At 45.2% G+C, this 23,377-nt stretch overlaps 2 protein-coding genes and 1 long non-coding RNA gene across 5 annotated transcripts in view; 1 reads left to right on the top strand and 2 right to left on the bottom strand.

Moving 5' to 3' along the window:
• Positions 1-12,591, bottom strand: part of LOC110480739 (uncharacterized) — a 40,555-nt gene extending 27,964 nt beyond the window's left edge. For all 3 annotated transcript variants that reach the window (XR_014952993.1, XR_014952991.1, XR_014952990.1), the window contains exon 1: positions 7,930-12,591. This is a non-coding gene — a long non-coding RNA (uncharacterized LOC110480739). The remainder of the gene's footprint in view (positions 1-7,929) is intronic.
• A 17-nt stretch (positions 12,592-12,608) lies between these two features.
• Positions 12,609-15,317, top strand: NDUFB4 (NADH:ubiquinone oxidoreductase subunit B4). Its single transcript, XM_021549026.4, has 3 exons — positions 12,609-12,834; positions 13,454-13,600; positions 15,152-15,317. The coding sequence occupies exons 1-3, from the start codon at positions 12,634-12,636 to the stop codon at positions 15,215-15,217; spliced, it is 414 nt and encodes a 137-aa protein (XP_021404701.1). The 5' UTR covers positions 12,609-12,633; the 3' UTR covers positions 15,218-15,317.
• A 3,745-nt stretch (positions 15,318-19,062) lies between these two features.
• Positions 19,063-23,377, bottom strand: part of HGD (homogentisate 1,2-dioxygenase) — a 30,479-nt gene continuing 26,164 nt past the window's right edge. The window contains exons 13-14 of the mRNA XM_021549007.3: positions 20,020-20,201; positions 19,063-19,434 (exon numbers count right to left, since the gene is read on the bottom strand). Coding sequence (XP_021404682.3) covers positions 19,303-19,434; positions 20,020-20,201 — 314 coding nt within the window. The 3' untranslated portion in view covers positions 19,063-19,302. The remainder of the gene's footprint in view (positions 19,435-20,019; positions 20,202-23,377) is intronic.

Raw genomic sequence — 23,377 nt, forward strand, 5'->3', positions numbered from 1 at the left:
CTATCTACTTTGCTGCTGCAGCCAAGATGTATTTTGAAAATATATATCAAGTTTTGCATTAGATCAGAGATCACTTCCTTTTTGAACCTTTTGCTATTTTACTGGTTTGGGACTGCATGGCTCAAACCTTCTTCCCCATTCAGCATAATTGTTGGCTAGTGGAAAAGTAGTCTAGAACTCCATAAAGAGCATCAGTTTTGCTAAAATATGTTTGATACTGCCTAAAAGTGTACAGAACTTGTTTTGACTCTTCTGGTCTCTGCAGAGCAGTGGGAACCCTTGTAGAAAAGATTTTTTTCCTAGGAAACAGTTTTGCTGCATCACTGCTATTCACCTCCTATTTTCTGCAGAGCTTCATTGATTTCAGCTCAAGAACGGCAGCCGAAGTTTCTCACCAATGATAATAATAATAATAATAATAATAGTAATCCTCTTGGAGCAGGACTCCAGCACACCTGCAGCACATCTACCAGACCAGTATGTGCAGAATCTCAGGAGGGTTTGTTCACTGGTGCAGAAAGGAGCAACCTAAAGTTACTTTGTAAAGTGAAGCAGCAGCTATTGATAATTGTTAAGAAAACACTTAAGATTTGCTGTTTAGCATTGCATTTCTGCAGTTTTAAAACCAAACAACCACGTTATCAGGAGCCAGCATTTTCTGGATACCTCATGCTAGCCTTTGCTACACCTGGGGGACACAATGCAGTAGGAATTGATTTGAGAAAGCACAGAGAACCAGCAGCTTTTGCTGAAAGGAGTTTCCTTGTATTTTTGTCATGATGATATAGCTGGGTTTGGTTGAAAAAATTTATTCAAAATAACAAAATCTGAATTGCTTTCTTTTCCTTTATCCCTCTCAATTTCCTCCTCTTGTTTACTCCTCTGTTTCCCTTAGCAACTGTTAGAGAGGAGAAAAGGAGGTGAAAAATAAACAAACAATTTTTTTTAAAATGGAAGGATGAGAAAGTGCTTCTGTTTCTGTCAATAAACCCAGAAATGTTGCATCAAAACAACAAATATGTGAAAATGGTTGTTGAGGGTAATTTTGTCAGACTATTTTTATTGGTATTTTTATCATCATTAACCCACGATGCTCTCTGCACTACCTCTTACTGCTGGGAAAGACTGATGACTTCTTCAGAAATCCTGGACTGGATCCAAAGATTTGAAATCCTGAGACACAGTCAAGCCATAAGAACAGGAGGGTGCCAAGCAATGTCCCAAATGCAGTTCCAGCTATTGGTTTGTTGATTCACTTCTCCTGTTCTAAACTAAAGATCACCTATTCCTCATCACATACTGGCCTTTCACTGCCACAGAGCACAAACAATAAGCAACTGTCAAGCAAGAAAATAATCTTTACCAGAATAAATCACTTTGAAATATCTATGCTTTGATCAGCTAATGTTCTGTCCAAGGGACACTCAATCCTGACTCCTTTATTTCAAGAATAAGGTATTAGGCAAGGAAAAGACAATGCTAACAACATGGTCAGCCCTAAACTCCTAGGGACATTCCTCTGCATGCTGTGCCCCAAGGTCACCATAGGGCCATGAGCACAACAGTACTCTCTGTAGGAAACAGTTTAAATTCAGTCCTGATCAAACCTGTGACTGTCTAGACTCTGGGACCAAGAAATACTTTTGCACCTTTGCTTCTGAACAAGGTCAAGATAATGCAGTGAGTGAGAGCTTCTCCCTCCAAGAGGTTCCAGGGAAGAGACTTCTCAGCACAGTGTCACATCTTGCAGTTGTGTTCCTGTGCACCATGCACAGCACATCTAAAAAGTCTGTGTGAGCAGTATGCTACATGATAGGCAAGTCAGAAGAATTTGTCCCAAACAGAGTCAAAAATCAAGCTGGTGCCAGATGCTAGATAGGTCCCCTCAGAGAAGAGACAGATGCTGGTATTTGGAAGAGGTTGTGCTGCAAGAAAATAGAATAAAAATCCATAAGCTGTCAACTGAAGTTGTCAACTGCCTGACAGATGTAAGAGGTGGGACAATGCAGCTAGAGGCAACTCTGCTCTGAGACTGCTCTGCAGGTCAGAAAGACCTTTTCTATCATTGCCTGAAAAAAAGGCAGCATTGCTGTTAGGCGCAGATCTCACCCCTGTGATGCCTCTGCAAAAACTATGTCTAAGAACAAGGAAACCAAAGTTTCATAATTTCACTGATCTTAAAAAACATGCAGGAGATTTTTAGGATTAGGGGCTCAGTTTTCCTGCTTTGTTCAAGCTCTTTCTAGAGTGAAGTAAAACAAGGAAGGGTCAAGGAGTTGACTCAGCCCCACAAGGCAAAACAAAGGGATGGAAAATGGGGTCTTGCTCTGTGCTGGGGAGAAATTATATAACTGAAAAAAAAAAAAAGCACTTTAATTTTGATGACTGTAGTGTTGCAACTGTTTTATCATATTTCAAATTTTCATTTGGATTTGAGACAGATTTTAGCATATTGGTTTGTCTCATGAGTATATCCCAGACAGCCTCAATTCTTCATGAAAAAGACTATCCTGGAAAGAATTAAGCAGGTCGAGAGGTGAGTTACCACCCTTTTTCTTTTACTTGCTGAGATGTGTTCAGTCCTCAGGGAAATTATGGAGAAATGTAACCTCCCTATTAATTGGTCCAGAAGAAGAGGCATCTCAGCCAGCTGTGAAAGACCTAGCTTTGCAATTTCCCTTGGAGTCATTCTGTTTGTGACTTTGTGCTGTGGGCAGCTCTGGTCACTGCAGGGACTGGTGGACTACGTTGGGAACAAGACAGGGCTGCCTCCCTGGAGCCTGCAGCAAGACCAACACAGCAACAAAAGGTGGGGATACCATGCCTTGCCTGAGCCACGACAAACTCTTTCCTGGCAGTATGTTGCACACAAAGAAAGGAAGGATTCACCATGAAAAGCATTAGTACAGAGATGGATGGACCCTTCTCCATAGCCTTCACCATGATACTGGTCAGTAAAACTAAAAACTGAGTAGTAGAAACTGAGTTTGATCAACACCCCTGTGCTGAGGAGAACCAGCAAGCAATATGGTGGCTGCTTGAACTTCCCTTAGCTTCAGGCCCAGGAAGATTCTGAAATAATTCAAAGCAAAGGAGGAAGAACTTTGAATGCTCCTGCTGCCAATGTGCTGTGTACACATTGCCTGGTTCAAAGAAGATGAGAAGAATCAGGGAGCAGAGCACCAAAAAGTCATCAGTTGCCATCTGTCAAACATTTTGCAAGTGGCTGCCGCTACAGCTGGATCTTTTAAACATGTTTGGATGAAAGTGAGTAGAGAGCCGGGAAAACACTGAGAAGCAAGTGAAGGAGGCAGAGGAAGTTGAAGTAGGTTGAGGGAGTAAAGAGCCCCTCAGCAGAGCTGAGAATGTGGGAGAACAGAACTGGGTAGGACTAAAATATATGCAAGTGAGTAGGAAGGAAGCAGATGCATGTAAGGGGATGGAGTGGGGTCAGTAGGAGAGCAGGAAAAGCATGGCGTCTAAAGGGTCCTGCAAGGGTCACACCACATGTAGAAATCTTCCTGTTAAGGACTGAAATCACAACTACACTGGCTGAATTAGGGAGCTATGGCACTGTAAATAGAAGTGGTTTACACAAAGAGCAAACTCCTCTGCTAAGAGGTTATCTAGGGAAGTATGGAAACATTAATTAGGAAGCAATTTTTAACCTTGGCAGCTGCCTTACCCTGTCTCCCCAAAAAGGCAGGTGAAACCTGATGGATACAGGGTTTTGCAATGCAAAGGCATATTTCTTGTTTAGTAAATGTTCCTGATTTATACAACGATAACAAGAATCTAGGGACATCACTGTTCTGCCTTTCTATCTCTATGGGTTAGAAGTTTAAAGTTCTAGTATTGCCATAATTTTTTTTTTAAACACTGAAATACCCAGTCTGGACATGGTGTATCTTTCCCACTATCTGGCATTCTGCAGCAACAACCTCATTTGTATTCTGTCTTTTACTTGAGCAAAGAAAAAAAAAACCCACTCTGCATTGCCACAACTAAATCCTTCCCCACTGCAATACAGAGATTGCCAAACAGTCGCACTAAATTCAACATGTTCCTATTAACATATTTTATTCATACTGATGGTCGGCTTCACAGTGTGCTCCCAAAGACTTGATTTAAAATTTAAGATCCAGACTTCTAACAAAATATATAAAACAAAACAAAGTGAGTGTCTTGTTCTACACAGAAGTACAACAGAGCTGCTTCTCCTTCAAGGCTCATCTATCACAGATTTCAGGCAGAAGGTTTTTTTCCCCACACAGGGCTGGAGTGTCTTCCTGTACAAGGGAAAAATTTGTGACTTCTAAAAGAATCATTGTCTATAAAGTCCTACTTCTTTTTTGAGTTAAAAATTAATTTCAGGCTGTGGATAAGTTTTGGACCTGATGATACCACAAAGCGAGGCTTCCTCCAAGATAATGTTCTTAAGTAGACTCCACCTTGACAGGCAAAGTCCCTAACTCCAAACCAACTGTTGAGGCACTGTATTTGTCTTGACAAGCAGGAGTGGCCATGTCTGTTGGGGAATAAGGTTTCCCTGGCCCCTCTGATTGGGTCTTCACACAGCAGGCTTTTCTTTACACTCTTATTCTGGTCGTGAAAGAAAGTCCAGCTAAACCCATCAGGTGACTTCAGGTAAGACATTGCAGGCAATCTGCAAGCTTTGTGGGCCAGAGCCATTTTTCATAGGACTCTCCTCAGCAAATCCAGCATTTCACCCGTGGGTCTGAGAAGAACTTACAGTAGCATCCTCCATGTGCAATAAAGGCTGTGTAACATTTTACTCCAAGCTACACACGCCATGGCACTCTTGTCACACAGTGGAGACTCAGGAAGCTGGAGATGATCTGGGCTACACTAAACTCTAAACAAAACCCATGAAGAAAAAATTAATTTCTAAGGGATGGTTCACCTCTCAGACATGTTTTGGGTTAAGGGGACTCTCCATCTGAAACTCGTCCCATCATGTCAGAAAGAAGCAGGCAGAGTTCACAGCAAGCACTGTTACTTTTCTGATACCCAAACTTAATGAGGCAGATCTATAATTTCTTTTGTGGGCAGAGCAGAACACCTGCAGAGAAATGGGGAAACAAAGAAGCATCAGCTTCTGGTAATGGTCTGTGTCAGGAGCAGCAGGCCAGGAAAGATACCTCCCCTTATGCTACATGAACCATTTCCTGCAACACTTTAGTTTCTTCTCACTATTTAGCAGCTGCTTTGTGAATTTCTACTGGCAGCCATCAGAGTTCACCCTTGGCACCACATACAATCCCCACAGCCATGAGGTTAGCACTGCTCCATGAATGACACTGCAGTCCAGGAATGGCAATACTGGGCTGAGCTGGGAGCCAGACAAGGTGATGAGGCCAGGTCCAGTGGCAATAGCCATAACCAGCTGCAGCCCAGTGCTGTCCAGGCAAAGCCAAAGTAATAAGGAAGGCCTGAGGTGAAGCTAGGAACTTGAGCCAAGCCTAGATACAACATGCATTTCACACAGTTCAGGCCAGTTCTCAGGCAAGGATCTCAGCTTTATGCTGCACCTGGGCCAGGTGGAGGGTGGTTGGAGCAATGACAACTTGCTGGAATACTCCAGGTCCTGACAGCCATTGTGAGGGGAAGTCTAGGAGAAGTGTTAGCCCTCAACTGGCTAAGCACTCCTAACACTTAACCAACAACAGGATTTACCCTCAGACATGCAGGGTATGTTTCAAATTCCCACCCCACTCTAAGACCTCTTCCTCTCCTACTCTTCATTGATATATAACTATTAATAGTTTCTCATGTGAGTAGCTGGAAGCAGAGGGAGAGCTAAGAATATAACACTATTAAATGCTACAATCAATGACTTGCAAAGGAATAGAGAAGGTATGCTGGCTGCCAGCTTATCCTTCTGTCACCAGAGCCGCCCAGGCGGCACCAGCTCCCTGGCTGAGGCAGCTCAGCCATGGCTATAATTCAGTTGAGTCCAAAGTTTTCTTTTGACAGGAAAAGCTGAAACAGCAGAGGGCTTCTTGCCATCGTCTCTGGACAAGCCAAGGAGAGTCAGGAATGGTTTGTTTAATGCCATGTCTCATTATTCTTGGCACTTCATGACTCATTAAATGTCCTAGTTTTGTAACTAACTCCTGCTGAGCTCAACATTTGATACACATTTATGGGTGGCCTGTTGGCTGTACTAACAATTCATAATTCCCCTAACTATCTTAACTCCTTCCTTTGCATGCTAGGCTTCCTTTAAACAACTATAAAATAAAGATACTGGGGACTTCAGTTTTTAACACAGAATGAATTACATGTATCTGGAAAATTTATTAATATAGCTATATGCTGCAGTTAGCTGCACTCATTCTGAGTTCAAATAAACTGTGCTGGATCCTAATGCTTCTTACACTACTCCCCTTCTGTATTCATTTGGCTTTTACTATGGATATATCCATGCACATGAATACTTGATATTGATGCCCCTTCAAAAGAAGGGCAGCAGCACACTTAGCAATATTTCTTCACTTGTATAAAACAGGAACAGGAGCCAAATTACCCTTCTTGGCCATTACATATAGGAATTAGAAGTAAGAGGCTTCTGTTCAGGAACCTTCTTGTGATATGAGTGATTTTGTCAGCTTCCTCCATTTTCCAGCTTGCTTTCTTTGCAAAGACCAGTGAGAATTCACAATAGAGCCCACCAACATGTTGACAGGACAACTGCAAGAACTCAGCACAAGTTTGACAGGCACCAGTATTTCTGGAATTGACAGCATATTTAACCTGTCTCTTCTGAAAACATCATGCATGGTCACCTTGGAGTTAGGCAGACAGGTATGTGATTTAGGTTAATTTTTCTCTCATTCACTCGAAGCATAGAATCAGTTTAGTCACACTGAAAAGAGTGAGTGACTTTGAGTATACAGTCAAAAAATCCAGTCTGTGTATTTCAGGGCATGACTGAAAAGCCACTAGCAGAATCACACAGTTCTAAACTGAAGGTATCTTGGATTACTTTAAACTCTAGGTGGACATAAGTTGCAGCTTCAAAGAGAGTCATAGAAGTGTGTCTGATCCCAGGCTACTTTGTATGAGAATAGTCTGAAATTCAGAGGTGTCAGACAACTTACAAACTGACTTTGTATTGGGTTTGGTTAGGATAGACTCAACTTTCTGCACAGCAACCTAGAGGTTCTGTTCCTTTCATCTGTAGTAGGTAGAAAAGAACACTGGTAGCACACGGGTTTGGGTATTGCTGGGCAGTGCTAGCACAGTGTCAGGGCTTTCTCTCCAACACCCCACCAACCACTTTGAAGGTCTGTAAGCTGGAGATGGACAAGAGATTGGCAGAGGGAATAACTGGGACAACTGACCCAAATAACCAAAGGGATAGCCCATGCCATATGATGTCCTCCTTAGAAATAAAAGTTGAAAGAAAGGAGAATGATGGGAGGACATTTGTGGTGATGTCATCTATCTTCCCAAGAAACTGCTATGCCTATTGAGGCCTTGCTTCCCAAAAAATAGCTGGACATCTGCCTGCTGATGGGTTATAGTGAATGAATTCCTGGTTTTACTTTGCTTCCATGTGCAGTGTTTTTTGTTAAGAAAACAAGATTTCTTAACAACTGTGCTTTTAGCAAACCATGAGATTTTCTATGGCATTTTCTCCCTCAGCCTTTTCAAGGAGTGAGAAAGAAGCTGGGTAGGTACCTGGCAGTCAGTTAAGGCCAGCCCTCCATGGGATTCTGGACAAAGATTAATTTTCCTGACTGTTCTTTCCATTTTGGTTACTGCTGATGGTAAAGAAAACAGATGATGACTTCAAAGGCATTTTCATAGAAGAATTGTCAATTTCATTTAATACTGCAAACCTGGAACATTCAATAAACATCAGTCCTGATTAAAAAAAATAAAAACCACTTGGGGTCTTACCTCTTAAGCCTTGGTGTGTGAGCCTATGAGGATGTGGTTTTATGAACAACATATTCTAGCTCAAGCCTGTGGTGCCCTACTGAGACTAGCCCCACCCTTACTAGAGCTTAATTTTGTATTCCTGCTGCTTGCCTTAGGTCAACGCTAGCAGTCAGGAGAGTCAAATGAGCTTCAAGATCTGGCTGACAACACAGGGACAGGAAGGGTCTCGTTCATCCTTGCAAAGTCTTTTGTTTCAGAGGTGGTTTGCAGTAGCAGCAAGACTGTGTTCAGAGGCTACCATAGGGTGGTCCAGGGGGAGCAGATGATGCAGGAGGTCTGCACAAGAGGACAGTTTGTCACCGCAGCATTTCTTCCTCTGTGCAGCAGTTCCTGTCAGCAGGAGAAAAAGAAATCACTGATTTCAGTCAAGTGCTTTTTCTGCAGCATTTCTGTCTTTGTCCTGCATTGCTTTATGCAAGGGTGAGACACTGACTATTGGTCACTCAGGCTTTTGCTGAAGGATGTGTTTTAAAGTTAGAAACATGGCTGTTACAAAACAAAGAAAGTGCCCAAATTCCTCCCTGGAAGAGTGAAAACAACAAATTGCAACACACAGACTTCAGTGTCAGAGAATACATTTCTCTGGAAGGGATTTAGTTATTTTCTTACCCCATGAAACAGGAGTCATCTCAGAAAAGACTTCCTGTGAGGATTTTGTTCCTTTGGGAAGGAGGATGAGTTAGTAGCTGGAGATGAAATGCAAAGGTGTTTTCAGCATAGCAGCTGGCTGCTCGGTTTTCTAATATTGTACATTACATCGTTAATGGAAATGTTGCTTTGTACCTTCTGTTTTTCTCCCAGTAGAATTGATTCCAGCACTGTTTGCATGCCGAGCATGCACACTCACAGCTACGAGCTCTGGGGACAGGCACAGCTTGGACCTGCACTGATAAGATCACAAAGTTTCTGCAACAGGGCTGGGAGCTGAACCCGCTGCCTTTGCCAAGTGACTTCACAAGACCATCTCTCTCCTGCCCACAGGAACCATCACACACCACTATAGACAGGCCTCGAGAGTCAGCGGATTGGGGCAAAGGCATCTGGCTATTTTGAAGTCCTTTGGGAGATCTGCAGGAACAGGAGTCTTCTGTTCCACTCTGTGATGCAGCAAAGAGGGGAAAAAACCCCCACCATTTCCCACAGAGCAGCTAACCCTTCCCAGTTTGCTAATCCAATCTGCACTTCTGCTTCTGCCAGGAATCAATCTGTTTCAAGGCTGCACGTGTCATTTTATTAAGAAATAAGAGAGAGGGGGGAAGAGCAGCTTTAAAAGCAGCAGGCCGTGCAGGGGCTGGGAAATACAGGCTGCCAAGTCTTTGGGAACACTCAGAGAGGAATGTACCACAGGAGTGCCACATGGCAGTGCTGCTGGTATAGGTACCATGCTGCTAAAGCAGCTCTCTACATGCCAGTTATGAAGAGACACAAATCATGGAGCTGGAGACACGGAGCTCACTAAATCAAATGGTCACAAAATGGGAAGAAAAGGGAATATATTTTTCCATGCTATAGGAGCCACTGACCCAAGTGGAAAGCCCCAGGAGAAAAAGCTACAGGACATATTAAGTACTTCCCTGGGAGATGACTGTGAATGAAGTAGCTTGGTTTTCACTTGGATTTTCAGACACGTTTGTGAAGAAAATGAGGGTGCAAAAGCTGGAGAGATTTCTGAGATGGCAATGCACCAAATACTGCATGTTATGGTGGGGGTGCTCAAGGTACACAAACTGCAGAGACATCTAACTTGTGTTTCACCCTGCTGAAAGCAAGTCTCAACTCCTCATTAGCTGCTCAAACCAAAAGGAGGTCATTTATTTTCCAAGTGCTCAGGAAAAAGGGTGAAACTGTAGGATGTGAAGAAGAGCTTGTGCTCTATTATTGCACTGCCAAAGCACAGCATCTTAAATAAAGTCAGCAGTATTATTTTGTGTATGATTAGGAGGAAATTGTAATCCCTCATCCAACATTACCTGAGTCTGCAGTTACCAGAGTGTAAATCAGGCCATAACTATATACGCACAGCCATTAATTTACTGGGTCCCAATCAGCATAACTATTACTGTTTTGTATAGTAGGAGAAGAAAGCACAACAGCAAATTTCTTTACTGGCTACTTTGTCTCCAGAAAGACAACTTGCATTGTCTTTCTTTACATCACTGGACACCAAAGTTCTTAATACCGACAAGACAAAAACCTCTTAAAGGCAAAGCCTAAGAATCATTAAGGGTACAAAATAACTCTAAGATCATCAGGTCCAATGATTAATCCCGTACTGCCAAGTCCATCACTAAACAGTGTCCCCGCATGCCATGTCTTTTGATGGAGATATCTATGGAGAAGGTTCACTACTTCCTGGAGCAACCTGTTCTAGGGCTGGATAATCCTTTTGGTGAAAATTTTTTTCTTAATATCTAATCTAAACCTCCCCTGGTAGAACTTGAGGCCATTTTCTCTTGTCCAATCACTTGCTATATGGGACCAGAGACCAATTCCACATCTGGCTACAACCTCCTTTCAGATAGTTATTGAGAGCAATAAGGTCTCCCCTGAGCTTCCTCTTCTTCAGGCTAAACAACCCCAGCTGCTTCTCACAGGACTTGTGCTCCAAACCCTTCACCAGCTCTGTTGCCCTTCTCTGGGCACTTTCCAGCACCTCAATGTCTTTCTTGTAGAGTGGGCCCCAGAACTGTTCACAGTTATCAAGATGTGGCCTCATCAGTGACAAGTACAGGAGGACAATCCCTGCCCTGCTCCTGCTGGCCACACTATTGCTGATCCAGGCCAGGATGCCATTGGCCTTCTTGGCCACCTGGGCACACACTGGCCAAAAGCAGTGCAAGGTCAAACCCTTCTTTTCTTTGGCCAGTGTTCACCAAGCAGAGGGTGAATCCAGCTCAGAACCTGTCAATAAAGTCTGTCAAGGTGGTGAGTCACCTTCACCTCTTGAGAATCCTGGAGGTTACCTGGCAGCTTGTCCAGTCAGCTCAGCCTTGGTTAAAAAAATCAAAGGGACAATTTGAAGCTGAAAGTGAAAGTCAGTAACTGTGGGATTTTGCAAATACCAATCTGCCTGCAACATATCTCTTGTGTAACACGGAATACTGTTCAAATGTAGGGACTTTTTATTCAGCTCAAAAATTAATTAATGTTCAAATGTAGCTATAACGAAGCTCTCTCTAGCACTGACAGTGTAAATTAATTGCCATCCTTCCTTGTGAGGGGAGGTGGAAGGACGGGTACTGATCTCTTCTCTCTGGTGAACAGTGACAGGACCCATGGGAGTGGCCTAAATTTAACCATGGGGAGGTTTAGGTTGGATATTAGGAAAAGGTTCTTTCACCCAGAGGGTGGTTGGGTACTGGAACAGGTTCCCCAGGGAAGCAGTCACACCACCCAGCCTGAGAGAGTTCAAGAAGTACTTGGACAATGCTCTCAGGCACATGGTGTGGCTCTTGGAGATGGTGCTGTGCAGGGCTAAGTTGGACTTGTGGGTCCTTTCCTACACAGAATATTTTATGATTCTGTGATCCTGTAATTTTAAAAGACTTATTTTCAGCAATTTGACATACATTAACTACACTTTCTAAAACATAGAAATACTGTTAAAAGCGCAGTAAACACCACCACAGCAATGGCACTTCCTTGTCCCAGCAGACTCAAAGAGATCAACACTCCTGACCTATGACTCATCCTGAAGACGATTTTAATTGCAGGGGACAGGAAAAATTTACCTGCTGGGACTGTTGTGATTGTGAGAACAAAACCTGCCCCTGATGTGCCCTGAGCCACAGCAGGTGAGGACAGGCTGGAGAAGTGGGTACCTGGGAATCTCATGAGGTTTAACAAGACCAAGTGCAAGGTGCTGCACCTGAGTCAGAGCAACTCCGGAATCAACACAGGATCGGGGATGAGCAGGTCGAGAGCAGCTCTGACCAGGAGGACTTGGGCGTGCTGCTGGGTGAGAGGCTGGACATGCTCTGGCCACGGGCACTCGCAGCCCAGAAAGCCAAACGTGTCCTGGGCTGCATCCAAAGGACAAGGGGGGGATTCTACCCCTGCGCTCCGTGAGACCCCACCTGGAATGCTGCATCCAGCTATGGGGCCACAGCACGGGAAGGACATGGACCTGTTGGAGAGAGTGCAGAGGAAGCACCAAGATGATCCCAGGGATGGAGCACCTCTCCTATGAGGAAAGGCTGAGAGAACTGGGTTTGTTCAGCCTGGAAAAGGCTTTGAGGTGACCTAATTGTGGTCTCCCACTACCTGGAAGGGAGCTCAGAGTAAAGATGGGGAAAGGTTATTTACAAGAGAATGTAGTGAGAGGAGGAGGGGGAATGAGTTCAAATCGAAAGAGTAGGTTTAGGTTAGATATTAGAGGAAAAAATCCTCTACCCTGAGTGTGGTAAGGCACTGGTTCCCCAGAGAAGCTGTGGACGCCCCATGCCTTGGAGATATTCAAGGCTAGGCTGGATGGGGCTTTGATAAACCTGGTCTCGTGGAAGGTGTCCCTGCCTATGGGAGCGCTGTTGGAAGAGGATGATGAACTTCACACTGCCCCCAGCGCACCGCACTCGGCGGCGCCGGTTCCGTGAGGGGAGGGCGCTGCTCCCGCAGCGGGCGGGCCCGGCACCGCCCCCGCTGCCGGCAGCGCCGCTCTGCAAGATGGCGTGGGCGCCGCCTCCATCGGCGGCCCAGCTCTACAGGCCCAACCGCTTCGTCTCGCTGCCCGCCGAGCTCGACCCCGCCACCTACGACACGTCGCCGGAGAAGCTCCGCGCCGAGACCGAGCGCCTGGCGATCCGCTCCCGGCTCAAGCGGCAGTACCTGCTGCAGCTCAACGACCCCAGCGCGCCCGCCGTCATCGTGAGTGGGGACGGAGAGGGGCGAGGGGGCGGCGGGGCGGCGCGGGGCTCGTCCGCCTCACCCGCGGCTCCCGCAGCGGGGCCGGGGCCGTGCCGTGCTCGGGGCCGGTGAGGCCGTGCCCGGGGCCGTGCCGTGCCCGGGGCCGTGCCGTGCCCGGGGCCGTGCCGTGCCCGGGGCCGTGCCGAGCCCGGGGCCGTGCCCGGGGCCGTGCCGTGCCCGGGGCCGTGCCGTGCCCGGGGCCGTGCCGTGCCCGGGGCCGTGCCGTGCCCGGGGCCGTGCCCGGGGCCGTGCCGTGCCCGGGGCCGTGCCGTGCCCGGGGCCGTGCCCGGGGCCGTGCCGAGCCCGGGGCCGTGCCGTGCCCGGGGCCGTGCCCGGGGCCGTGCCGTGCCCGGGGCCGTGCCGAGCCCGGGGCCGTGCCGAGCCCGGGGCCGTGCCCGGGGCCGTGCCGTGCCCGGGGCCGTGCCCTGGGCCGTGCCCGGGGCTGTGCCGTGCCGGCGGGACGCTGCCCGCCCTCCCCGTGACCTCGCTGCCCTTCCCGCTGCGGCCTGGCCTCGGCCCGCCGGGCTCTGCAGTGACCCGTCCGCCCGCCGGCCTCACCGCCGGTGTCTTTGCCCCCCAGGAAAACCCCGCCTTGCTCCGCTGGGTCTATGCGAAGTCGCAGAACGTCTACCCTACCTTCCGCCCGACGCCCAAGACGTCCTTTCTAGGAGCTGTTTATGGGTTAGGCCCCCTCCTCTTCTGGATCTTTGTGTTAAAAGCTGACAGGGTAAGTCGGCCGGGAGCGCTGAACATCAGCGAACAGCACAACCAGCTTGTAAAACGTAGACCTGCTTGGACTCTCAGTTTATGGGATCCTCGTGTGCCTAAGAATGATAATGCCATTGAAGTAGTGAGGGAAGGAAGGCTGGTAGCGAGCCTGCTGTCTCACAGCCTGTTACTGGTTGCAGAGACCTTTTCTGAGTCCTTTATTGTACCCTCAGTCACAGTTTGCCTGGTCAGGCTATTTTACAGTCACAAACCTCTCTGTAGCACTGAGTGAAAATTAATCCTAAGTTACGCTTATTTTAAGCAGTTGACACACATCAGCTATGCTTTTTGAACTTAAAATACACAGGAAGCTTATGGATGGCAGACCTAGCAATGTCTCTGTGCAGTTGCTTGACCATTTCTCTAATTTAGTGGAACAAATAGGGAGGAGTAATTATACCAATTGCATTGTCTGATCTCAGCTGGATGTCCTAATAATTTGGAAAGTTTATCTTGCTTCCATTCTAACTCCTAAACTATGAGTGTCAGAATCTAAGCAATGGTAGATCATTATGAAAAAACTCAGCTATCTAAGTACATAAAAAAATGCTAACAGGCAGACAGTGGCTGTTTTTAGTAGAGAATTTGTGGCTGTTGTAAACCACTTTTATTTCCCTCTTTTGCAAAGAAATAGCATTTTAGATCAAGTCATAAACCACAAAGCACTAACATAAATTAATAGAATATTTGTAGGGAATGTTGTTTGCAAGGGTGAATTGAAAATTCAGTTTTTAGGAAGCATGTGAATATGTTGATATAAAAGTTCTTGAGACTTCAGTACCTCTGCAGTAATTTGCCATGCTGAAGTCTTTAATTAGTATCCAGGATAATTCACTTTCCTTTATTGCAGTTCTTTTAGTGATATTTGGGGATTTTTCTTGTTTTCCTGGTAGTACATAAGGCATGGTAGTCATAGTCTTTTCTGTGAGGAATGTTTGCTGTGTGTCTGGGAAAGCAAGAGATAAATTACCAGATTGTAAGTAAATCTTCTGATTTTATCCAGCAGAAGGAATCTGGCTGTTATCCACAGTGCCTGTGTACTGTAATGGTACCTGTCAGAAAGGTGCATGACTGCAGAGTGAGGTACAAATGGGTAGGAAGCGAGCACAGGTACTTTTAGGCAAGTTATTAAGAAGTTTCTCTATAATTAGATCTCTAAGCTGGGTTATTCAGCCAGAAGGAGGAGATAGAAACTAAGGTACAAATTATGAGACAGAGCTAGTGAAACATGCCTTTCAGGAATTGGTCTGTGCTGGCCTGTGAGAGTACCTAGATGTGAGGTCAGTCTGAGCAGGTCTTTAGTAGGTGAAGCTAAGTGCCTTGTTATCTTTTACTTTTAAACAGCTTGTGCTCATGGAATCATTTAGGATGTAAAAGACCCTTAAAATCCTATATGGTGCTACCTTTGTGTAGTCTGTGCTGAAATACTAGAACTGCTGTTCTGTTATCCCAGGGAGATTGAAGGTCCTTCTTTAGTAGGATGATGATAAATGTTCTCTTTCTTCCACAGGATCGTAAAGAGAAGCGTATCCAGGAAGGTAAACTCAAGCGATCACCATTCAGTGTATTCTTCTAAGTACCTGGAATTGCAGTGATGTTCTTGGGATATAAATAAAATAAGATACATTATGTGATGACATTTCTTTGTCACAAGAATAAATCTTAATTGCTTGTTGGTTGTCTTGCATCTTTAAAAATCATGGGAAGTGCAAAAATGTATGATCTTTATATCTAAACCAGATGGATAGAGAGAGGGTGTCTGGAACTCAGCCTTTGTTCTCTTTTAGTGTACATTCAGAGGATCCTTTTAAACCATGGAAGTTGCTGTTGTCCAAGAAGGCTGAAGTTTAAAATTACTAGCAGGCTAAAATGCTAAGCAAGACCAAAGCAGTTTCCTAAAGGAACTACTGCTTGCCTTCCAGATGTTTCTTCTTGGTGTCACTTTGACTGTAGGTGTCACTTTGGCTGTGCGCTTTGCCCTAACTGGATAATAGGCAAGTTGCATGATACATTTTTAAGAATTTAGGAGTCTGCCTGACTGCTCTCAATAAGTTGAATTTATTTTTATTTTTTCCCTAATTAGATACAAGTCTAAACCCTGTGTTTGTTTATTACAGTAAAATTTTATTTTTTTATTAGTACCAGATTTGGAAATACTGAGCTCAATGTTATTGTGTTGTATGTAAACAGAATTTCCACTAATTCTGTGGTTCTTGTGAATGAGGGACAAGAAGTGTAAGATAAGGATTTTTACTTTAACACTATCTTGTAGTATGGGAGAGTTCATCCCTGTAAGGGGGCTATGTTCCAAAAAAAAGTCCATCAAAAAGCATAACTGAATGTAGGGAGCGCTGTGCTCCAGGACGGTTTAGATGACTGGAGACAAGAAATCTTTGAAAGCTGCTCTTGGGATATAAGGTTTATTAGGGATGGAGAAAGGTCTTGCTTGGAGCTGCCAGACGCAGCACGTGGCGAAGCTTGAAGGGATGGGGGAGCGGAGAGACAAGAGGATGCTTTAGGAAAGGGTGGAGGTCCTAAGAAGGGGGAAGTTCCAAGAGAGGGGAAGTTCCAAGAGAGCGTCTGGCCCCCTTATCAGGGGGCTTCAAGGTGGGCTGGAACAAGGCTCAGGCCCATGGGGTTACAGGCACTTGATGTTTTAGGGGAGGGTTACAGGTGCAGGGTGAACCATACATTTTTGGGGGGTGAGATGGAACAGTCCACTTGACTCCTGGACCCATCCGTAGGCAGGGGCATTGTCCAGCCAGCAAGGAGGACTGTTCTCATCCTGGCTGTATTGTTTATGAATAATTATATTTATCCATCCTTCCCAACAACTGAATCTTATGCCTGCAAAGATGCCTTTTCTGTTCATTTCTATAAGAACACAAGTTTTCCTGCCCAGATCAACCAATATAGAGGACTTTAATTGTTACTGCCAATGTACTGAGGTATGAGTGCAAAGAAAAGATTTTTGATGCATACTTGAATTTTTACATGGCCTGTAGGTGCCATCATGATCCAAACGACCCTCATTCTTTAGAGATTATGGGACTGGTTTGTTCACAGGCATTGAGGTTCATGCCAGAAGGTCAGTCTGATACAGAGGTTAAAAACTTCCCTTTTCCTGCTGGGAAAGCAGCCAATGTGAAGTCAACAAAACCAGGTCTGCTGCATCCTTGCTTTTCCTGCATGATGAAGATGTAAATATGGGCTGTTTGCAGTCACTCTCCAGCAGAGTGAGTTGATGAGCTTTTCCACATATTCACTAATTGGCTGAGGTTGGAAGGGACGTCTGGAGGTCATCTGGGTTCTCCCCTCTGCTCAAGTAGGGCCGTCTAAAGTGGGTTGTCCGGGACCACGTATGTACAGGTGGCTTTTGAGTATCTCTAGAGATTAAGACTGTACAACTTCCTGGGCAACCTGTGCCCATGCTTAGTTGCCCTCACAATAAAATCACTCTCACTGTGTGGATTCTTTTTGATTGTGGGTTTGTTGCTTAGGTTTTTTTTGGTTTGTTTTGGGTTTTTTTTGTTTTTGTTTTGGTTTTTTAATTAATATTTTTTTAAGTGTTTCCTATTGCAGCTCTTCTTGTGTGGGCCATGAAACATTCAGACTGTGTGGAGCTTAACACTAATGTATACAGAAACTAGACTAGTAAACTAGACTAGTCAATGCTAGGTTTTGCAATCCATATGTGCTCCCAGCAACCTTTTTGCACCAGTTTCTGCAGCTTGTTCTGCTAGTTTAACTAAAGCAATCCCGTATTAGTCTCTGCAGAATAGCTCCTAAAAGACTGTCACAAATGATATTACAAGATAGGGCTGTGGACCAGCACAGAGAGGCATCAGTGCGTGGAGAGAGTGGTATTTAGGGAAAGAAATAATTGCTTGTCTGAGCATGCTAAATTAGCTATTCTTGCTGCCACAAACTAATTTGATCTCCCAGGACCCATTTCCTCAGCTAATTGGAACTTGAGTTGCCACACATGTAAATTCTCCCTTGCAGCTGTATTTGTTTCAGGCCAGCTGAGCAAATGCTTCAGGATGGGTTGTGGATGAGCACAGTGCCTCTGGTCTTTTAGGGCAACGTTGGATTGATGCTTGTGGCACCTGCCACAGCCCTTCCCTTTCCAGCCCTGAGTCTGATGCTACATCCCTGCAGATTTGAATGTGGTGCTTGGGGAAAGGCTGCCCTACTTTTCTGTCTTGTTATTTCCAGAACTCTCCAAACTGTTTTCTTGCTAGAAATGAGCATGTCATGCTGCTGGAGGTGGGGTTGGTGTTTGGGGCAGTGGTGCTGGGTGCAGTGAGGAAGGAAAGAGAAGTTTCCCTTCAGATATATAGGGTGGGGGTAGGAAAGTGAATGTGCCTTGTGGAATTTTACCCTTGGCTGATGTGTTGCCACCCATATATGCTCTGGTGATCTTTCTGTACGAGAGAAATTCAAGCCTTTAGGTCACTGGACAATAATTTAGGTCCCAAATAGAAAACAAGCTCTTCCCCTCTGCCTGTGAAACATTTAGACCTTATTTATCCCTGGATCAGTCTGATTAAATCAGCTTCTCTGGCAAATTGATTCTCCCAAATGTCCTATTCTGAATTGGTTATTTTAGAGTAAATGTCTCTGTGTAGATTTTATACTTTGCTCAAAGCGGATGCCTTTTTTTTCCCCAAGGACCTGGTGCAGATCTAAAACTGATGATGGATGTAACTGACTGATAACTGTGTGTCACAGATCTACATTTCCTTCTCTTCGGGAAAATTGCTTCTCTGGGGAAGTAAGAAACATAGATCTTGTGGCACCAGGTTTAGAAAATTCCATGTGGGCATGTGCTAAAGTACAGGCCTGAAGTGTGGGGTGCCTGGGCTGTGCTCCTGGTTCCCACTCTACTTGGGGCTTTGGTTGCTCCCTTCACCCTGTGGAATTCATCAGCTGGGGGTGAGGCTTGCATACTCAATCAATGTTGAGGTGTCTGCAGTTGAGCTTTCTTCCAGGTACCTTCCAGGAACAAATGCTTGGACTGCTCACAGAAGCCCTTTCACATTTGCAATGCTGCAGATTAGCACAGAACTAGGGAGAGGATTTGCCAAGTGCTGACAAACAGGTCAATGCTGCAGGATGGCCAGAGCACGGTCTACTTTTTTGACAACCAAGTCTTTCCTTGGCAGCCCTCCATGGATGAGCAGGTTGAAGTGGCTTGCTCTGATAGCGGGCTTAGGCCTGATAGAGCCTTCAGCTCTGTTCATAAAGCTCCTCCCATACAGGCAGCATACACTGCTTTGTCAGTCCCTAGCTTCTCCCTGGGAAAGACATACTGGGTTGTATTTTTAGGAGGCCCTGTGAATGGAGCTAGCTGGCACCTCATGTCCACACAAGGTGCAGCTTTCACACCAGCTCCATGTGGTGAGAGCCACGCAAGTATTTCAGCTTCAACATATCACCAGGAAAGCTTTAATTGGATACTTGAAAGTTAAGAATAATGATGGGTTTTATTGCATTTCCCATTTCACTTAGGGATGATTGTTTTCATGGCTCGGTGGCTGGTGGAAGTGCCGTTCTGTGCTGGAGCATTCTGCACTGCCTGACTTGACTGTTCCATCACACATAGGTATGCTGGATTTCCCTGCCTTCACTCATGTTGCATGCAGAAAGCACTTCCCTTTACTTGCATTTAAGGTTGAAATGGCTTTTCAGAGGTTCCCAGCACTTGTAGTAGTTTTTATCTAGGCGATTTGAGGTCTGGAGGCCCCATTTTGTGACAGCAAGGCTGAGGGATGATTCAAACATGAAGGCCTGTTGGGAAGAGGAAAGGTAGGTTAGGATAAAAGGAAAAAATTAAATCTAGGCAAGGTGTCTGCTCTACCACAAACAGGATTTGTATTTATGGTCCATTATTTCCAGGCTCTTTCTTCAGCCTGACCATCTTGTGGAGAATGCTCTTCAGATCTGGCAATGCAATGCTGGAATTAGTCCAGTCTCAGGAGTGACTTTGGACTCCCTGCCTGCCTAGGAAAGCCAGGTTGTTCCAAAAGCTCTGGTTCGAGGTCTGTTGATGACCATCATTAGATTTTAGGGAATTGAGACAGGAGGCCAGTCAGGGCATTTGCTTCTTTGCCTATAGACTTAGACAAAAATGAAATTCCCAGCTTCCCGCTCAGGCAGCAGTTTACATGGGCAGATGATCAAAGCTGCATTGGCATTGGATGTCTCCAGGGGAACTCCTGGGAGCTCATTGGTAAGGGAGCTGAATGCTGCAGCAGATATGTCCAAGTACTTTTCCAACTGGCCGGCAAGGAGCAGCAGTACTAGGCTTTAGTTTAGAAGTGGGCACTATGTCATGCTCTACTCCAACTCTTACGAGCTCCCTTGGCTCCTTACCATGGTCCCGTCTGCAACGCGCTCTGGCTCCAGCTTGGCTTTGCTCGCCTTCTCGAAGCAGTCAGCATCTGGCCCGTGAGGGGTCATCATGCTGTGCAAGCTGCCGCCTCCTGGCTGGAAACCTTCCTCCTTTGCTTCATAGTGGCCTTTGATGAGCCCCATGAACTCGCTCATACAGTTCCCTGCAGGAGGCAGAGAAGAGGCTGCAGAAAAGGGTGGTTGGGAGGGATCACAGACAGGCTGTGAAACCCATGAGCTAAGCTGGGCCAAGCAGAGGGTGGAGTGTAAGTTTCTAGGCAGGGTATCATGCTAGAGGACATCAGGGATCCTACAGGCAATGCTTGTAAAGTTTTACAGGATTTTACTACCTGGATTCAGAAACAGAGGTCCCTGATGAAGGACATTCATTAGAAATCATCTTAATGAAGGGGGTTCCATCCATCCCTAAATGACGTTGGTAGACCTGTGCTTTTCCTACCATTTCAAGCTGTGGTAGTAATACACCTGCTTATGGACTGCATGGTGTAACCTGATTTTACAGACTTGGATTAGGGATTGTGAAGCATTGGAAAGGAATTTCTGCATAATCATCCCTGTGTTACAGATACAATATACCTGATGAACAGCCTCATGAGAGAGCTTGCTCTGCTGTCCCAGGTTATAAGCAGGAAATTATTTTGATACTCTTCTACCACCTCTAGTGCAGTCAGGCACTTCACTAACTTATCCTTTTAATTCATGCATTATCTGCCTATTTTTCTGCAGCCACTGTATGCCCAAAGGCAAGGAGCCAAATTCTGCCCTTCCCTGAGGAAGAATACCTTTCAGTAGACCCTCTGAAACCACTGGAGTAACATCACTAACTTAGGCAAGGATAGTTATACCTAATCATTCAGTACTTACTGAGTTATGCTCCCTGTAAGGAAAATATTTTAACAGCTGTCATCCAAGCTTTCAGCTTTCCTACACCTGATGTAACTAAACAATATGGCAACTGTCTGCTCAGCACTTAGTTTTTGCAAAACCAGGACATGCTTCCCTAACTGTTTTATATATAGCCCTTTTTAACCACTAGTTCAGTCTTTGTTAAGTACAATCCAGGGTCTGAGATGTTTGATAGCACAACTAATTTAGCTCAAAGCACGGTTGGCCTATATATGTATGCAAACGTTCATTAATTTTCATTCCAAGTTGTCAATGTCTCATGTAGGACTGGATAGTTACAAGATTTTCATTGAACCAGCTCATGTACTGCACTTGGTGCATTTAAACTGCAGTACAGATCCTGAGAGCTAGATAGCCGATTTGTCTGCAACAGGAATTTTAGTATCTCTTAGGAAGACTGGGCAGGTAAGTAGGAAATCGGCCTGGAACTTAGGAGATGAGAAGAGTCCGGTCTCTTTTTCACTTGCAAATTTCATATGTGAGCCCAAACAACTCAGGTGTGCCTCCCTTCCCTGTTAGTTAAATAGTGTCGTCTACAAGCAGGATGTTGTGAACTTAAAATCTCTCGGTGGCCAGTAGGTATTAAGGACCCACCATCATGAGAATCACATAAGCACTCTCTCAGACAAAAGTAATATATGCCCATGGTATAAAAAGTATATCAGATCTTTCAATTTAGGTTCAAAAGTACTTAGGAGTAATTCACAGCCTCTAAGGATGTAAATGGAGCCAGGAGAAGTCAGTATTTACAAGCTGTACAACCCCTTCAGTATGTGAAATTGTTATGGTGTATAAGAGGAATATTTTTGAAACACCATTGCTATACTTGGAGCAAAGATAATGAAATATGAAAACCATAACTCTTGAGCGCATCAAAATTCTCTGAACACAAGCTTTCCACTGTGCCTGAGGAGAGGAGGCAACAAAGGATTTCTGGCAAGCAAAATAATCCTCTGGTGAAATACTTGGAGAGAAGGGAGTTCAACAGAACTGAACTTGCTGAAATCAATATGGTACTTCTACCCCAGAGTTGCTCAGTCCTGCTGTACCTCTCTTAATGCAACAACATTTTCATCACAGCACTAATTTCAGAAGGAATTAACGTGTGCAGTGTCTTGATAGTTGGCTGTCACAATGTCTGCCTTACTCACTCAAGCTCTTCCCCTCCATGGCTGGGGTAGAGCAGACAACCAACCTACTCATCATGAATTTAGTGCTCAAGCTTAGGCCTGAGGTGCTGTGGTCAGGTGGATAGCTGTGGTAGCCACAGCTGTCCTCAGGGGGTGCTCTTAGATCATCACAACATGGACAAGAGAAGGAGGGCTCTTTCTGTCTTTTAGCACAGAAGAAGCAAGGTTGAACAACTTCATATTTGTTATGGCTCACAATGCATCCCTGTAAAATTAGCATAGCTCTGCTGATGAGCAGCAACTTCATTGTAGTTAACCAGCAATGTGTCTCACCTCCTAGGGTCTAGGAAAAGTGTCTTGGCACTATCCCAGCCAGTAAGGAGATGTGTTTTACTGTCACCCTCATTATTGCAAATGAAAGCAGAATGATAGGGCAGGACTTTGCCTGTGGGATTTACTCAAATGACTGCAGAGCTGCCTGGTATGTTTGCAAGTGCCACTAATTCTGCTGGCCTCCAAGGTGCTTGGAAATAATTTAAGAGGCAGAAGGAACTGGCTGTTAAGCTGTGGTTAGTGAGTGTGCAGAAATCCTCTCAGCACTTCAAAGTGACCACAGTGTGGTCACTTGATAGCTCCTGGGATGGAGCCTGTTAGCTGTAAGGGGTGCAGGATGGCCAAGCTTTCCCACTCAATCTCACAGAGCAGAGTGTCTCATCCTCTCCCTGGAAGGGAAGTCCCATGTCAGGAACTGGATTTCTAGCATCTATTCAATGCAACATGTTGCCATACTCTGCCAAGACAAATCAAAAAAACTTTCAAAAAGAAATCTGGTCTTCAGATGGCAATCAAATCCAAAAAATATCAACCAACTCCCTGCCTGAGAAGCCAATTCCTCATCACTGGCTTCTTAAATGTGAGCAGTACCTCCATCACTGTGCAGGTGGTGAAGAAGGGCTGTGGAGAGCCAATTCCTTCCTTTGCTGTAACTTTGATCTCACTATACAAGTGCCAGGTCTACACCCCTCTATGCTTCTCACCGCTTGTAATATGATATTTCCCTTTCTCCTGTTCTTTATCTATGTACTCTAATGAGATATTAAGTGATTCATGGCTGGGTGACAGGACAATATCTGACTCATCTGTATAATGCCAAGTTCAATATACACCCAGGCTCTGTGGGAGACCCTCAAGTACAGATACATCCATCTATGCAGAAGCAATGGCCCATCACCTCTAAGTTTTCATGAGATTCTTTAAGTAGGAACATCTTTGGATTTGTCCAT

This window comes from Lonchura striata, chromosome 1 (genome assembly GCF_050655825.1).
Source record: "Lonchura striata isolate lonStrDom1 chromosome 1, ASM5065582v1, whole genome shotgun sequence".
Lineage (NCBI taxonomy): Eukaryota > Metazoa > Chordata > Aves > Passeriformes > Estrildidae > Lonchura > Lonchura striata.

Coding starts and splice junctions, on each gene's coding strand:
- NDUFB4 (XM_021549026.4), top strand. CDS start 12,634: ATGGCGTGGGCGCCGCCTCCATCGGCGGCCCAGCTCTACAGGCCCAAC. Junction 12,835..13,453: donor CCAGCGCGCCCGCCGTCATC/GTGAGTGGGGAC, acceptor TTTGCCCCCCAG/GAAAACCCCGCCTTGCTCCG. Junction 13,601..15,151: donor TTGTGTTAAAAGCTGACAGG/GTAAGTCGGCCG, acceptor TTTCTTCCACAG/GATCGTAAAGAGAAGCGTAT.